The following is an 18176-nucleotide window of genomic DNA, read 5'->3' as shown; positions in this document are numbered from 1 at the left end:
TGCATTCGAATACTTGACTACTCAAATACTGTTAGAATATTTAACTATTCAAATTGCATTCGAATATTTGACTATTCAAATTGCATTCGAATACTTGACTATTCAAATTGCATTCAAATATTTGACTATTCAAATTGCATTCGAATATTTGACTACACGAATTCCATTCAACCACATTTGAATATTTGGCTACTCGAATTCCATTCGAATTCCACTCTTCTTTATAGATCGAAAAGTCTTCTCAGGGTGTCTTAAAACGTGATTTTCGACGAGAAAACATTCTACCATAATTTTTCGCGATTACAATATATTTTATTTTCTCTACAGTCAGGACCTTTCCTATCTACTGCAGAGAATGAAAATATTGTCCAACACCGAAGATACTGTACCCGTTGCTTATCGAGTACTCTGTCCTCCCAATTGTTCCCCTGGCCTCGATTCGCGCCACTCGGGTGGCGCCATCTCGAAAAGCTTGGACACTTTTTGTCGCGCTCAGTATTTCACGCGCATTATCTGGAACAAAACTTGTGCGCGATTACAAGAAAATATTCAAACAAAGCGCGCACTGTTGTTGGCCCCGAGTCAAAGACAGATCTCTCGGTCCGCGTTCCTCCTATTAATTAACCTCGGAAAAGCAGAATCACGGCGCCAGAATGAATCACCGCGACGATTCGAGCCGCCGCCGCGTTTCATCAGGTTTATCCGCTCGGCGTGCCGCCGATCGTCGATCGTGGATCGCGGAATAAAATTATCCTAACCTCGAAGACACGTACACTTAAGTAAAAGTAACTATGCCGATCGACGATCGATCCGCGCAGGTGCGTGCGCGCGTGCGCGCGCGCACCTTCGGCGCGTTTGACGTTTCTCGTGACAACGGATTATTACAGTTAACCCTCTTATAACACGGTGGTTACGTTCTCGATAAATTTCGTATAACGCGAAACAGTGTTATAAGAGACTATCGATACAAAAATGGAGATAGTATTTTTAAAAACTCGTAAAAATATACAATTTTTTTTATCGTATCAAAATCATCATTTTTATTAAAAATATTAACAATAAAAATCGTCTATTAAGATACTATATATTTGTGTCAAATATTACGCCTTAACATTCACCGTCTTTGTTGCTAATAAACGCAAGAAGGTTTCCTCTGCTGTACGATATCTTTGTTTTCTATAGTATGTGTGTGTTTCGTGTGCTTCTGTTCTGTTTCGAAAATTAGTGTTTGTTTGCTTTTACTCGATGAATCCTTCCGAGTTTCAGGTTACCGGCTGGAGGATTATTTGCAACTTTCTTTTTTACTTGTCCTCCTCGGATTTCAACGTTCTTTTGTAGAGTGTTATACTCTCCTGGACGAGGAGATAGCACACGTGTGCTATATTAAGTTCTCAGGAAAACATTCGGAACACTCCAAATGCAACGAATAGCTCCTTGGTTCATCCTCTATGGTGCAGATAGCTTTAGACGTGTCCCGTGCACGTTACGTTATGCGTTCCTGATCCAATTTTTCCGTCTTTAGTTCCTTCGAACGCTTATTCTTTCCTTATTCGTTCTTGTCACCTTCTTTCCAGTTATACTTTTCTTTTATTATTTCTCCTCTCGGTATTTTATTTTTATATTTATTCTTCCTTAAACGACTTAAATGTTACAATCCTTTCTGATCGCTTAAAACGTCGATTTCATCTTATTTTTTATTACCACACTATACACATACTAGTAGGGTTTAAAATTAATGGGTAAAAAATTAGGTGTAGACACTCGATAATTTTGGAGATACGAGTAATCGAAATTCAACCAACCTTCGGTTATATGTAAATGGATAAATGTAAAACTTTTGTTAGAAATCTGCGTTAGAAATAAAAATCAACGTACTCTTCGATATTAAACGAGGACATCCAGAAAAGCTGCAGCTCAAAGTATACTGTATATCACCTCGAATGTAACATTAATTATTTATATCTTTACATTTATCGGGTGTCTATGTTTAATATTGCACAGATTGCAAAAGGAACATATATTCTATCATCTTGTCAAAGGACGTTAAAATCGTGTTATTCTTAATTGTTGTAGCCAACCGATTAGGGCAGACACCGACACTCGTGATAGGAACAGGAACGTAAAACGCAACCCTAATGTTCTGCAGTTGTTATATCGTCTTTTTTCGTTGCACGGTTCGTGGATAAACTGTGGAACATAGTGTACATAGTTTAAAAGATCCTTCTCTCGTTTATGAGTTTCTAAAGAAACATTAATTTACATGTAGGTAAATATTTCAGTGTACGTTCGGTAAAATTGACTGTACACAATGTGTGTGGCTTGGCGAGAAATCGGTAAAGTGTCACGCGGCCTTCCAATGACAGAAGGACCTCTCCCAGCCGTGGCCTAACCTAAGCGGAGGCGAGATCGTTGCCGTCGCTCGGCTCGATCTCCGCGATGTCCGTTCCTCGTGATTCGTCGAGTCGTTCGATCGCGTGGACCAAGCGTTTCTTCAGTTTCGCCAGATCCTTGCTAGACACGATCGGTGTGATCGTGTTCCACATCAGGGGCTTCGCGTCAGTGGTTCCTGACTTCTTCGAAACGGATTTCAGAAAAGTCGTCAGCGCCACGTCGGCGATTTCTTCCCAATCCTAACGCGGAATGCAGAATGCAACGTTAGGGTGGGAATAGTCCAAAGTCGAAACTGTTCGACAAATATTTTCGAATACTTGATTATTAGAATTCCACTCGAATATAATTTGAATACTATTAGAATGTTTGACTAGACGAATTCCGTTCAAATATCATTAGAATACCTACACGAGTGTTTGAATACTATTCGAATACTTCACTATTGGAATTTCATTCGAATAAAATTTGAATACCATTAGAATATTTAACTACTCGAATCCGATTCGAATAGCATTAGGATACCTTCATCAGTGTTTAAGTACCATTATAATTCTGTTCAAATATTATCATTCAGTACTTGACTATTCAAATACCGTTGGAATACTTGATTATTCAAATTGCATTCGAATACTTGATTATTCGAATTGAATTCAAATACTTCACTATTCGAATTCTATTCGAATGCCATTAGAATATTTGACTACTCGAATTCCATTCGTATACCATTAGAATACCTACCTCACAATCAGTGTTCAAATACCATTAGAATTCTGTGCAAATATCATCATTCAATACTTGACTATTCAAATATCGTTAAAATACTTAACTATTCAAATACCATTCGAATACTTGGATATTCGAATTACATTCGAATACTTGACTACTCGAAGTGCATTCAAATAGAATTAGAATAGTAGCCTGTTTGAATTTCATTTAAATATCTGAACAAAGTGTAAAGTACTCACCAATTGATCGCACGCTTGCGGACGGAAGCCAATTGCTGCCTCCAGAATGGCGTATTTCCCTTCCTGTGCGTTAAGTCGTAGCAGTAGAAGCAACAACCTCACGCTGCACCAAAGTTCGTGCCCGGTTTGCTGTCGTTCCTGCAATCAGTGACGCTATATAGCGCTAGAAGTTACACCTAATTAAAAAGACACCAGGGGATTCGAATTTTTCGTTAACTGCTGTAAAATTCTATAACTCTCGTAACGAGTGAATCATTAATACGAAAGTTGAAAACAATACTCATCTGCAAACATTGACTAAGTTTTGCATCATCATTGATGCAAAATTTTTTATATGTTGAACAAATATCGCTACTCTTCGACAACTTTGTCGATCAATTTTTGCACTGTGGATTATTGAGAATATATTTTTCATCGATTAAATAACTTTGAAAAAATTTATTTTCCAATAAATTTCGAGAAGAAAATTTTGCAAACTGAATGTGGAACGAGTAGAAAATTTAATCACATTTAGTGCATTTGGCGTTATTTTGAGGTTAGCTTACTATAAATCGTATCATATATCCAGGGTTTTTTTTTTTTTGTTAAATGGATACCGTGATTTTTGAACACTACGCGAGACACTATTGTGGTATGTTGGCCTTACTGTTTTCGCTTTGACGAGATCCTCGAGGAGCGCTAAGATCGCGCGATACGTCGTGTCGAAAAGAAATGGTAAACCGGTGTCTGGCAACGATTTGCTGTTTCTCTCCCTCACAGCTCGCAACATCTTCCTCTCGACGTTTCTTAATTGAACCGTCAGCAGTCCGATCTCGTTCTGACGACAAAAACGAAAAACTTCGGAATACATCTTTATTGTGCCACGTTTGTACACGAAACGACATTTCGAGTTAAAAATAGAAGAAAATTGTTACATAGAAGTAGAAATAAGTACACGTAACAGTGTAAGTGCAAAATACAACTTTGTGCCGATGTTAACTTAATTTGGTAACAATGTAACGAGAATAAAATAAAATAGCTATTACGAAAAAGAAAGTAAGCAGTGAAACACGAAATTTTGAGTTAAAGGAATAAGAAATTAGAAATAAAAAATAAAAATAAATTATCATCGATAATAATCCAACACGAGGGAGGAAAGAAATGATATTTTCAACAAGAAACTGACAAGAAGAAACAAGTGACAAGTTGATAAGTATAAGGATATTTTAAACGTCAAGTTACGATGACAAGTTACGAAGAACGAAAGAAAAGGTGTGAAAAATCTAATTTTTATGAATATATGAAATTAAGCTTCCGTTCTCAATTAAAATTAATACAAGTTTCACATCTGCTTCAACCAATCTTCAACGTCTTATCATAAATCAATATTTAACGCATTCGATACTTGACTATTAGAAGATACTAAAACCGCAAAAAATAACGATCGGAATGTTTACAAATTTCTATACGAATCACGGTCCGACCGAATGACTTGTAAGAGTGCGGTGTGATTCGTTATAAAAAAAAAAGTAAGAAAAAAATCCGTAATAAATTTCTTTTTTATCCGGTTCAGTTTCCACGGAACGCGTCTAGTGTTCGTAAACTGAAAAAATCAGTTCTCGCATTTGCATTCTCTTTGAAAAAGTATCGAAGGACTTGAATAGAAAATGAAATACTTTAGAAGTTACGAGTTTCATCGCGAACGCCCGTGTACATAGGCGAAACACCGTGGAACGATGAGTTACGTATATACGCGTAGTATATCGATACGATCCGGGCATTAGAAGTCTGTGGTAGTAATTTATCCGTGAAGCGTGCTTGTCGCGACCGTATCGATTACTTTCTTCCCTCTAAATTGTTTCTATAAATAAAAGCTGGACGGTTGGACGCGAGCGGTGAGAGGTAGGGAGAGAGTTAATTCCGTCACCGTTATCCTGTCGATTTCTCGACGAGCGAGAAAATGAGCCTCTATTCGCGAGTGCACCAACTGTATGTGATTCTGGCCGATGGCCACCGAGAGACCCCCCGATGTCCTCCCCCCCACTCTGTTGATCAGCTGTTGGACCACCAAGGTCGTCGACAGTCCGTCGTTGGACTGCACCCGGTATCGATTGGTCGCGTTGCCGGAAACGATCGTGACTGCGTGGCCGCTCCTCGCGTGCCTCAATCCCAGCGCGTTCCAGTTCTGCCTTTGTCTCTGTAGCTGATCCCCGGTGAATTCTAAAAGGAACACGCGCGCATTGTTCACGCTCTCGGAGCACCTGTTACGTGCGCGGATAAGCGAGCCTACGTTTTCTCTTAAATCCACTGTTTATCGTCGACGCAGAAACAATTTGTCGCGAACGTATTTTCAGCCCCCTTTTCCCATGTTTCGAGCGAATTACAAATGCCAGTGCGACTGGCCGTGCTAATCTTAACCCATTAACCACTTAACTGCCGCGCCCGAATTAACTCGGGCAAAATAGTCGCCGAGCGACAAAACCATACACGGTGATCAAAATAAAACAAAGAGTATCCGATTTAACGTGGAAATTTCTTTAACATATTTTCGTAATCGCTTTTAAATATTTAAAAAGTGGAACAACGAAACTCTGATTTTTAGAAACCGTTAAGGGGACTGGGTAGGGAAGCGGTCGAGTAGCGAATAATTATTTTTTATTTTATACTTTTTTCTTTTTTGCGCGTTCAATTCAAAAGTACTTCGTTCGTAGGAAAGGAATTCTTTTTTGTTAACGTTAAGGCACGTAGAATTTTATTTTAAAAAATCTAGAAACAATGCGGCTAGGAAAAATCAAATTATTGTCGACTGTAATTGAAAGTTAGCTCTTGTTTCCCCGTTGATACGTTAGAGGCAAAAATTTATTTTGCAAAATCTTTGGAACTGTCTGGGGTCGATTATCCAACAATAGCCGATTGATAACATTATCCGTGATTACAATAACCAGATTCCGCTATATCGATATATAAATATCCAAAGAGAGCCCCAAGTAAGATATACGGTCAAGGTATCCACGAACGAAATTTTTTTGCTCTTGTATATCCAAAGAGCAGTCACGGTTGATTTATACAACGATACCCTTTTCATTCGTATCGATAAATTTTAATACCGGTAAAAAAATGATTCTCCGTCCTCTAAATAAGACACTGATGTTTACAGGGTTAAATTATGTACTTTTTTACGCGTATCGAGAAATGGCGGATTCTTTATTTGTCCGAGCTTTTTTCCTTTTGGCGGTCGATCCTCGATCGCGATTAAGTTAACGAAACGCTCGGCGAGCGTTCTCGCCGCGTCGATAAATTACACGGTTAGGAATCGGCCAGGTGCGCCAAGCTGCGCCAAGCTGCGCCACGAGCGGCCGAAAAAGAAACAACGCGACGACGCCGGGTGATCGCTGCATCGACGAGTTCCGTCGACCAACGATTATCGCATTAGGTGGCCTCGGCCGTCCGAAACCTCCCGATTCCGATCGTAACGTATCCCCGACCGTAATTTTCAACCGCGTGGCCCGTCGGAAGGAACAGAGGAGAACGGTAGGGGGTCGTGCACGCTCGTCTCTTCCCCCGCATCACTCCAACCGAAGAAAAAAGGATAGAGGGAACCGTGGTCGGCGGTTCAGTCGATTACCCGGAATTTGCGACAAATTTATCGAGAAACATAGAGCATCTGTGGGTTGTATCCAGGGCCGGCTACAATGAACCTCCGTGTAGGAGCTCCCTATTTATTAAGTTTCTCAATCATTTGTATTTTATATTAAAGATAATTAGAAATGTAATAGATTACTGTGGAATATAAGTGCACGTGGTTAGATATCTTAACAGAGGTTGAATCGATGGTATATTATAAAAGGTGGAAGTTCATGGTAAAAGAAAATTTTATTCATATTCAAAAGTCTTGTAATTTTATCGACGATTCGATATTTGCAAATTTATTAACCGTATATGTGCCTCGTTCGGAGTGCGGGAAAAATCAGATTTCTGTTCAAATATGTATTGAACCTATTTTGGGAGAGGAGAATTTTTTCCATCTTGGAATGGAAAAAATGGAATTATTGGAATTCTCTCGAATTCGAAATAATTCTTGAAATAGAATTTCTACCTGCTCTGCAATAATTTCAACGTCGACTCTTGATTTACTTAAATTTAAACGAGCATACTTTGTGAAAAATATATTTTAAAAAATTAATTGCAAGAACATAAGAAGCTACTTTCGGTGCTAGTAGAGAGTCCGATTCTGAGCATTTTGAACATTATAATCGTATCCTAAGTTTTAATAGGAGATTACTGTATTTAGAATTTACCTGGAAATAATTGGGTGAAACCGATGAGTGGATCGTTACGTTTGACGACGGTCGTGAAGGTTGTCGCATTCTCGGGGGGGCAGCTTCTGAGCATCATCTTCAGCAGAATGTGCCCAGTTCTTCGAATCGACCGCAGAGCGCCATCATCGGTTCGGTAAGTCACAATAATTTCGAACTCCGAGGATATCGGCGGTAGGTCCCCGTCCACGTAAATCGTCGTTTGCGACGAGTGTCGCTCGCCTGAAGTTATCCACCCTAGTAAACCAACTGCCACGCGCACGCGCACGATTCGAATCGGTGCACAGTGCGCCAGAACTCATCCGCAGCGCGCCAAAAATAATCAACCGTCTACAATGATAACTATACCTAGAGAAATACTCTGGAAGCAATAATATATAAAAACAGTATTTTCTTATTTTGCTCTTTACAGACTTCGGTGAAGTAAAAATTTTTATTTTCTTTATTAATAAAAAACTGAAAAAAATTTCATCTTTTAACAAAAATTAAAATTTATATAATTTTCATCACATCCTCCAAACGGATATGATTAGTAGTGGACTGAGGTTTTTCGGATACCAATAAGTCTAAACTTGACCTCCTCGGTAGTGATTTTGATTATGCACAATTTTGAAAAACTTTCATTTTTTCTATTCCATTTTTTTATATTTGAAAATAGTCCAAAGAAGATCGTGTTTGGGCTCATTTTCATTGGAAAAACCTTGCCAATCTATTGATAATATTTACGAAAAAGTTACGTTAAAAAATGTAAAAATTCTTATTTCGTGTTGACACGTAGATACACGTGTGACTTTGCCATGAGGTTTGTAGCTCATCCACCGGACGGATGTAATGCGAGTCTCGTTACCTGTTACTCTATCTCGCTCGCTCTACGCGTGACCCATTCACTTTCCAGGACTCATTGCGATTCTTTTCGATTCGCTGCCAACGAATTCTGTTCCACTGTGGGATTAAATTTAGTTTTCCATCACTTACACAGATTCGGAATGACGAAAAATTCCTGAGTAGCAACTAGGGGTTTGTGAACGTCGACGCATATCTGGACGTCGTGGAGCATTGCGTACGAGGACAGCTCTATCGCGACTTTGCACGTGAATGGCCGACCCTCGGTGTCGTCGTCCGAGACGTTGTCGTTCTCAGGTAGTACGCCACTCTCCAAGTCCGGCGAAACGTTCACCGAGACTATCAACTCAGCGTCCACCGTGGCGTCGCTGGTTCGATTATCTGCTCGTAAAATTTACATTAGAAAGAAAAATTGATCGAACAAAGAAATTTCTTGAAATTAATAAAGTAAAGAAAATTCTTAAAATTAATGAAATATAAAATTTGTTTGTATTAATAAGACAAAGAAATTCTTAAAATTAACAAAATACAAAATTTGTTCATATTAATAAAATGAAGAAATTTAAAAAATTAATCAAATAAACCAAATTTTTAAATTTAATAAAATAAAGGAATTTTCAAAAGTTAACAAGGTAGAGAAATTTGTAAAAATTAATAAAGTAAAGAAAATTTGATAATTTAATAAAGTAAAGAAATTTAAAAAAATTAACAAGGTAAAGAAATTTGTAAAAATTGATAAAACAAGGAAATGTTTAAATATAATAAAATAAAGGAATTTTTAAAGATCGTAATATCTGCTACAGAGGTGGGGATTTCTGGGGTTGTCATACCGAGGGAGGAATTCGTCGATATATCGAGGTATTACTGTATTTAGCGGTTGAATAGTCTCACCAGAGGCTTTGTTCTTCTTTAATTGAGCACGCAGCTTTGCGAGCTGTTCTTCCGCGGCAATGTAGTCGTATCCTCTCGGATGAAGTGGCGGCGCGATGAACAAGCCCGGTTCTGAACCCAGGTAACAAGCCTCTAGGCGGCCATCCTCGGACAAAGCGACGATCGCGCCCTGCAAATGCTGAAACCGTTCACCAAAGAGGCAAACTTTAATTTAAATAAGCTTGTAATAATTTAAATTTAAAATAATTTAAATAAGCTTATAATAATAAGCTTATTATATTTCTCAGAAATTCTAACCTTTCAAACTATCGGCTCAAATGTACTGTTCGTCCGTGACAAGAAGGTAAACGAGTGTTTACATCCCCACTCGGTTTACAGTCTACCAGTTCCCCCACCATCGCGCGCATTGCTGCTATTGGTCGCTGTGGATCTTCTGGTTCCCCCACCATCGCACGCATCGGTCAATAGCGACAGTGCATGCAATGGTGGGGGAACTAGTATGTAAACTAGAGGGGATTTAAGCACCCGTGTGCATTCTTGTCGAGGGCAAACAGTACTGAATTGGCGAAAACGTACGAAAATATACGAAGATCAGTATATATAATAAATTTGTACTAAATTGTTGATCGGTATGGTAAAAAACTATGTACTGAGCGTAATTGAGAGATTTACCTATGGAAAAAATTGACTATATGGTACTCTGTATATTCCCCTTAATTTAAGAGTAATCTTTCCAGCTCCCAACTGTACAACATCGACTTATTTTATTAATTTTAAAATTTACATATATGGAGATATTTTATATTATTATTGAATGATATTTCATCTATTACCTCATAAGCAAACATTTGTCCTAATAATATACAATGGCGATGCTCGAGAGGCTTAACTCTCAAACTAGGAATAATTTCAACGCAAAACGTACGCTGTGTGCGGAAGACCTTCTCTCGCATTGAGTACACGTAATACTCGAACGCCTATGGGCGTTTATCGCAAGCGATGGACTAATCGACTGAGCCGAGATAAAGTACGAGTATAGTCACTGTCAGAGAGCAACACGAGGAATTAAGTTTGCCATACGCCAACAGTTGCACACTCTCGGGTTCAACGCAGAAATTATGGTAGCGAGGTAACCGGATCAACGAGCAGTATTCTAATCGAGGTCGAACAAGTGAGATTGTAAAGTTTATCGAACAAATGACAAATGAAAAGTTATTTTGTCTTTTACTGAACACTTTCAACTGGACAAGATCGTAATATCTGCTACAGCGGTGGAGAGTTTTCGAGTTGTTATATCGAGGGAGGAATTCGTCGCTATATCGAGGTATTGCTATAATTTAACGATTTTCACGACGGGACCAACGCCCGACGTTATTCGTCGATGTTGTCGACGAACCAGGCAACGTTTCTCAGTATCGAGCCAATTAATAAACCGGCAGTTAGTCTATCTCCCGGAAGGACAACAACGGCAACCTTGCTGGACGCTGTGTGCGCAACGATAACGGAAAGATAACGTCGGGACGATAATTACCGACGACGTTTGTCCTTCCCCGCATGCGCCCTCGTATTCTATCCTTTGCTGGCTACCGTTCTAGGTGCCACGAGACGTTTGCGCGCACGGACCGTATGGCTGACTATGAACGACAATCGAGGCGTTATCTGCGAGTAGGGCACGAGGTTATCGCCGGCCCTTTCTGCGCACATCGGCTCGGTATATTCCACGTTTAAAAAAGTATAGTTTCGTTCCAATAGCTTCGAAATTGAACAGATTGGATCATCTTGAGAATTGAAGGAATTGGAATATTTTGAAAATTGAAGATAGTGGATCATCTTGAAAATTGATGAAATTGGAATATCTTGAAAATTGAAGAAAGTGAAATGTCTTCGAAACTGAATATCTCAAAAATTGAAGAAATTGGTATGTCTTGAAAATTGAAGAACGTGCAATACCTACTCGTAATAAAAAAAAAATAAATCGTAACCACTTATTAATAATATCTTCGCTGTAAATTCTGTAAAATTGTTAGAGATAAAAATATGAAAGATGTATTATTGGTGAGGTATTATAATTTAGCATATTAACGTAATCTGTTAACGTCAAAAGTAGACGAAATAAATATTTTTCCAGGGAAGAATGATTGCACGCAAAAAGAACGTTACAACATTTCATATAACATAAGTGTTATAACGTTGTTGTATATTTTTTCCAAATGAAATTAAAAATAATTTGTGCAAGGAACTCGAATTTGCGAACCGGTGCTCTTGGATGGTTTCTGTCTGTATCGGTTCGCCGACGAGTCGAGCCAGCCAGCGAAAGAAGGAAGCAGGAGGTCTCGCGAAACCGGCGAGAGACGGAAACGATACGATCTCGCGAACGACTTACCTGAAGCTGAGCCCTCGCGACGATGACCGGAACAAAAGGCAACTGCGCCGACCACTTGAGCGTGGTGCCCTCGTAAATCATGAGAGTGCTCGTGTCGGCAATTACGAGCACCATCAGCCTCCCGTCCGGCTCTGAAAGTACCGCGGTCAATTAGCGCGCCCGTTCTCCGTCCTATTAAAACTACTTAAACGCGTCGTCGCGTCATTAGCCATCGATCGTCCCAACGGACGGGACTTGGAAGAACGTTTCCTCTCGATTGACGGTACCCGACTATTTAAATAAGATCCTTCGAGTTGTCGCGAGGAGAAGTCACGTTTTCGACGAAACTGAATGTAAAATGTAGAGGATGTCGAGTATGAACCGACCTTGAAATATTAATCGCTGATAATGAGCTGTTTCTATAAAAAAAATATGGTTATATGTTCAAAGTTAGAACTAAACTTCAAAGAAATCAAATATTTTGGGGTTGGACGGAGTCACCAAGAGTCACCTAAAGTCACCAGGAGTCACGCGGAGTCACCTAGAGTTACCAGGAGTCACGCGGAGTCACCTGAAGTCACCAGGAGTCACCTAGAGTCACCTAGAGTCACCTAGAGTTACCAGGAGTCACGCGGAGTCACCTAAAGTCATCGGGAATCACGCGAAGTCACCTAGAGTCACCAGGAGTTACGCGGAGTCACCTACAGTCAGCCAGAGTCACCAGGAGTCACGCGGAGTCATCTAAAGTCACGTGGAGTCGTACGAAGTCACAAGAGAAAGTCGGGATTTTTAAACGAGGGCTTTTTTATCAAAAATAACGTTAAATATTAGTCTAGAACTCATCTTATCGACTTCAGTTGTCGCGATATTTCATCTTGTGACGGGTTCAAATTCTACAGAAGCGGAGTACCGTGATTTCATATTTCATTACGAAAAAATCAGATTTCGAAGTTGATAGTCTTTAGACCGTTTCTAACAATATTTTAAAGTTTACTATTTTTCCCTACTTGTCATAAATATTGTTGAGTATCTACAGCTAATGTTCCAGGGTTTGTTTGTACTCGTCCTTTTTTATATTATAAGTTCAGTTTCGTCGTCCAAATCCCTTGTCAGTGTCATCCATAATTTTACTTTTGTTAAACAGTAACGGATGTCATTCGATAGCTAATATAGATATAGCCTAATGTAATATAAGCCAAAGTGGCAGTATTATCCCCACCTCTTCGCTTGAACCACTCCCTCAGGGGTTCTTATTAAACTTGTCGTACAATACATGCGAATTACCGATTACGTAAGCTCGAAAGCAAAGAGGCTTGTATTCGAGTCTCTTGGAGTATTTGACCGATGCGCAGTTGTCCTTTAGACAGTATAAATGCTTCTCGCCCAACACTACGATCCCGACCTCAAAGCTACTCAAGGTGACAGCCTGGATGTCGAGAATGGCTTCTCCGATATTGTAACTCCAGTCTGGTTCGAGGGTCTCGGTGGTGGGGTGGTCCTCCATGTTGTCAGATCGCTCCTTACGCCTCGCTGACTCCGCCATACTTTGATACCTGCGCAACGCACGTGATACAATAATGCTCACTTAAATTTTAATAAATCGGAGGGTTGACCTTGAAATTATCGCAGAACAGGTAGCGATTTTATTTCAGCCTTCGATGAGAAAAGAAAAGAAATATAGTGACGGTAAGCGCGAAAGAAATAGCGTCTATTTCGTAGAGATGGTCGACTTTGAGTATTTCAAAAAATCGGTCAATTACAAAAATTAAAATTTTTCATCTTTTTATTTTATTTTTGCAATAATAGTATCAATGAATCGGCGAGTTTCTCCCGAGCAAAATGAGTCCAAACACGATGCGAATCGGACGAACTTTATTATTTTAGCCATTTGGAATATTTAAATTTATTGCTGTTGAGTAGTAGTCAAATTTCTCCGATTTATTCCGTGTTTGGACTCATTTTCATCGGGAGAACCTCGCCAATGTATTGACATTGTTATTATATAGATAAAATAAAAAATGTAGAAATTAAAATTTTTGTAATTGAATGATTTGGCATAATCATATTTCTGTTTCTCTTACTTTTCCTATATTCTTTGTGCACAGGTACAGATTACGCTCAGCTCAAGGCATTGAGTAGTGGGGGAATGGTAGGAAAGAGTCATTGACATTTAAAACATTAACATTTAGGTGTGACAATTCTATTGAAATTTAAGTGAGCGTTACTGTACATCTTAAGTCGATCTCGCACTCGGCAACCAAAGTCATTCCCCCATCTATGCAACGCAATGGGAACGCGGGATCGCAACAATTATCTCGACCCCTCGATCAATTACATTAATTGCAATTACAGATTACGTTTTGTAATAGTTAATCGCTCTTGACTACCAAATATAATTGCAGGACGATTACAATGACATAATTGTTATTACATAATTGTAATTGTAATTGTGATTAAGTAATTAAAATAAAACAGTTAACCGTTCCTACGCTTTTACAACTTTTCCATTTATTTTTTATAAACTTATAAAATTTATGAGCTACAAATTTTCACAACAATTCTACAGTACTATTTTCTCTCTCTCTCTCTCTCTTAGTAAATTTACAAATTTTGTAAGGTTATAACGTATGTATGGAAGAGTTGCAAAATTCATAAGTTTTATCATTCAGTCTACTATAGAGTATACTGAACGATTTGGATTCATCGCTTGTCCGTATCACCGACGAACTGAACTGTGAAAAACTCCAAGAGGTCGCTGCGCGCGCAACCAATGCTCAAACAGAACGACAGAATAGGTAACGTGCCTGTAACACTCGATGAACCAACGAGTGCTCGCTGTGACGAACAGATCGTTCCGCGAAACGTAGACGATCGGTTCGGGTAGCAACCGATTTCGGAGAACCTGGCTGAACGCGAACACCTCTTGCTCGTAGAAGAGAAGTGTCCCATCCACGCATTGCACGCAGAGAAACTCCCTGCCACGGACACCGCCAAAGGGTCCCGTCGTAAGGGATATCGGGAATCGTGGCAATGCATGTTCGTACGCGATTTTCAAATCGCAACGATCTCCTGTCGAAAACGAGAAAATCGATATCAAGAAAAAGTAGAATTCGTTGACAATCATAGGAGTCTCCAAAATTTATATAAATAAAATTTATCGACTTATTTTTATCTACGATTTTTTATTCTTGAACGATAAAGAATAACTCTATCATAATTAATTTATCATTTTTATCAAAGAAAAAGTCGCTTGTAAAAAATAAGCTATAAAATGTAATTTATATTGGTTCGATTATGGCGTTTATAAACCCACAACAACGATGGAGTCTAAAAATTGTATAAATTTTTCTGCGACAAATGTGTGCATTTACTAGGGATTTTGGTGAAAGTGTACACTAAACGTAGAACACTCGTTACAGATAGCAAATATGGGAAGTCACTAGGAAATATACATACCAACTGCTTTTAAGACATCAACGCTTTCGTTAAAGATCTTATCTCGTCGTTAAAAAATACCTAAGAGCAACTTTCTCCCCTCTAATGCGTTCAACTCGAGAATTACGGTAAACAAAACCACGTAACTCAAGTAGAATTCAAACAGCAAAACGCCATACTTCTAGATACAAATATAATTTATCCAAGTTTACTATTTACGTATAACGGTAGTCTCTCTTTCAAAGATTCGTTACAATTTCCACTGATTAACCGTTTCTTGAACCTTTTCGTGTTGCTACTCTTGGCCAGAAATGCGGCAAACCAATAACATTCTCTCGCAGTCACGTGGTTTTGTTTACCGTAGTCCTCTGATTAAACGCAGCGTAGTGACATTTTACCCAAACGACACGAATTATTACACGAATCATTGTAGATACAAATATAATTGAATTTATCCGACTTACTATTTACGCATAATGGTAAACTTTTTTTCAAAGATTCTAACGTTTACAATTTCCTAATGGAAACCGTATCGTCGATGTTTTAATCGTTTATCGAATCTGTTTGCGTTGGCCACTCCTGACCAGAAATACGGCAGACCAATGACATTCTCTCGCAGTCACGTGGTTTTGTTTACCGTAGTCCTTCGGTCGAACGCAGCGTAGCGACATTCCATACGAACGACGCGAATATTACGCGAACCGTTGTATCTACGCTTTTACCTAACGTGAACAGCGAGTGTGTGTCGTTAAACTGTCGTACGTGTACTATTACCGAGGAAATATAACGTATTCCTTACTGTTTACGCTTTAATTGTAATAATTCGGAGGAAAAGAGAAAGGACCGCTTCGATCGAAGCTTCACAATCGAATAACCTCTTCGTAACGTGACGCATCGAGTGTCCAACGTTAACGTGTCGTCCCTCGAGGCGCTCTCTCGCGACAACGTTTCTCGTGAAAGCCGCCTCGAGCTCGTCAAAGGTCGAACAGAGAATGCACGATCGTCGCAATCTCGTCTAACGCGTCTCGTCGTCGCCGTTTCGTACCGATTGCGAAGTCATGCGAAACAGACAGGTTGGTTCGCGTCCTTAAACCAAAGTACACGAATAACAAACCGTATTCTGCGGATCCGTCTGTCACACTCGCGTTGTAAACGAGCAGCTTCGTAGACGTCAGTATCGCCAGTCGAAGATCCTGCGAGCCTCTGCAACGAACAGTATCTCTTAGCACTTCGAATCGAAGTTGAGTACGTTTTATTATTCAATAAAAAGATAAATATTCTTTTCTCTTATTTTTCCTATTTATTTCTTTTATTAGATTCCTTTTTTTTTTATAGATATCTTTTAATGCAAATAAAAAAGAGTCCAATTCTTGTAAATAAGTAAATGAATACATAATGTTGTTTGGAAATGAACAAAATAATTGATTTATTTGAAATAATAGATACCATGAGTTGCAAAGTTAATTTATCATCTGAAGTAATAAGTATCTCAAATAATGAAACTATTTTAGTATTTTTAATCTCGAATATCGATGAAAAAATTATTTTGCAAATTTTTTTTATTCAACTAACTCTGGACAGTATTAAACAATTATAAATAGTACATAGCGTGTGTAATATTTATTTGAAATGTGTGTGATATTTATATATTATTTCGGTGATACATGTGGCATACGTAGGGCACTTGTGTGGTCTCTGTGTTACGTGATATGTATTGTGAAATACCACATTCTAAATAACAGGAACTAACAATTGTGGTACCACATACTGCATAACATACACCACACATCACACGTTGCATAATAAACATCGCACACCACATACTAATGTGTTATAACACATCACATAAACATCATATACACCACAAACACGTATACGCGCGTACGCAAGAGATTGCGTTATCGTTTACATAACGCATAAATATTATTATTCGCTTATCTACGTTATTCGAATAAACTTTCATTCAACTAAATCTATGAAGCATACTCGTCTTATCTTTATCCATAAAATGCGCTAGCGAGGTTTGTATAGAAACCTGTGAAACACCCTGTGTTAACTTTTATAACTTTTATAAATTATTGTCAAACCGCAAAAGGATACAAAGTATATTTGTCGCATTATTTATTTTTTTTCGTTAAATCAACATTTTATAATTTCAATGACGTAAACAGATTTATCGTTTAAAGTAAATATTTATAAAAGTATTATCTTCAAAATTATTATTTTAAGTAATCTGAAAAATGGCCTGCTACAAATTACATACTCACGATATAAATCTACCCGCTTTGATGTCAACAATGCAGTCGCCGATCTGAATTTCGATCATTGAGTCGGTGGACTTGTAATTGGTCGGACATTTCGTATCCTCCATCCATTGCGAAGAGGGGCTGTACATTCTCAAGTAACCGTCGTGGCTGCCCACCACGAGTATGTCCTTCTTTTCCTCGCCGAACAATGGCGCTACAAGCAGGCTGTGTCCATCGAAAACTTCGTTCGCTCCGCACATAGTTCGCCACCATTCTTTCGTCTTGAACAACGACATTACCGAATACGGCGTATACGAGACACTACCGGAGACACCGACTTCCCTGTGCACCCTACCTTGCTGGTGTCCCGTGTACCCTCGGTTGCTATGGTATCACAATTTGAAAACATCAGGTTCCTAAAAGCAGTTATTAATTCGGTTTACCCCTCGTGTTAATGTTTATTTTCTCCGTGCTAATCATGACACCCAAATAGATAATCGCCAGGCGTTTTGTTTCCATTCAAGTCCTTCGTTTCGTGAATTTTGAATCAGTGCTGATTAAACGTTGTAATGCGTCGATAACTCATAGTTTAAATCGAACTTACCGCTGCGGGTTTCGTAGTTGGTGTCGTTCAGAGACAGATGGCTGGACCATTCGGTTTATCACGTTACTAGTGTGTCAAATAGGGTGTTACGCGCATGCGCAGCTTAGTTACAATGTATACGGCGACGAGCATGCCCAACATTAT

General features: G+C 38.9%; 2 protein-coding genes across 9 annotated transcripts in view; one reads left to right on the top strand and one right to left on the bottom strand.

Moving 5' to 3' along the window:
• The window catches only part of LOC143146643 (uncharacterized), a 46155-nt gene extending 45021 nt beyond the window's left edge, over positions 1–1134 (top strand). For all 7 annotated transcript variants that reach the window (XM_076311118.1, XM_076311114.1, XM_076311116.1 and 4 more), the window contains one exon: positions 328–1134. In XM_076311118.1, coding sequence (XP_076167233.1) covers positions 328–757 — 430 coding nt within the window. In that variant the 3' untranslated portion in view covers positions 758–1134. The remainder of the gene's footprint in view (positions 1–327) is intronic.
• On the bottom strand, positions 1023–18048 carry LOC143146633 (protein PTHB1-like). Of its 2 annotated transcripts, XR_012992038.1 has the most exons (14): positions 18033–18048; positions 17450–17844; positions 16297–16385; positions 14552–14816; positions 13032–13300; positions 11769–11899; positions 9386–9563; positions 8627–8875; positions 7634–7873; positions 5263–5555; positions 4003–4173; positions 3357–3494; positions 2261–2630; positions 1023–2187 (listed from the first exon to the last, which is right to left on the bottom strand). XR_012992038.1 is itself a non-coding variant. In XM_076311093.1 (13 exons), the coding sequence occupies exons 2-13, from the start codon at positions 17722–17724 to the stop codon at positions 2391–2393; spliced, it is 2538 nt and encodes an 845-aa protein (XP_076167208.1). In that variant the 5' UTR covers positions 17725–17844; positions 18033–18048; the 3' UTR covers positions 1023–2390. The 2 variants fall into 2 exon arrangements, 1 of the variants encoding a protein (XP_076167208.1); XM_076311093.1 differs by having other exon boundaries at positions 1023–2630.
• Between the last annotated feature and the right edge of the window lie 128 nt (positions 18049–18176).

Source organism: Ptiloglossa arizonensis, chromosome 5, assembly GCF_051014685.1.
Source record: "Ptiloglossa arizonensis isolate GNS036 chromosome 5, iyPtiAriz1_principal, whole genome shotgun sequence".
NCBI lineage: Eukaryota > Metazoa > Arthropoda > Insecta > Hymenoptera > Colletidae > Ptiloglossa > Ptiloglossa arizonensis.
This window is presented reverse-complemented; position numbering and strand designations above follow the sequence as displayed.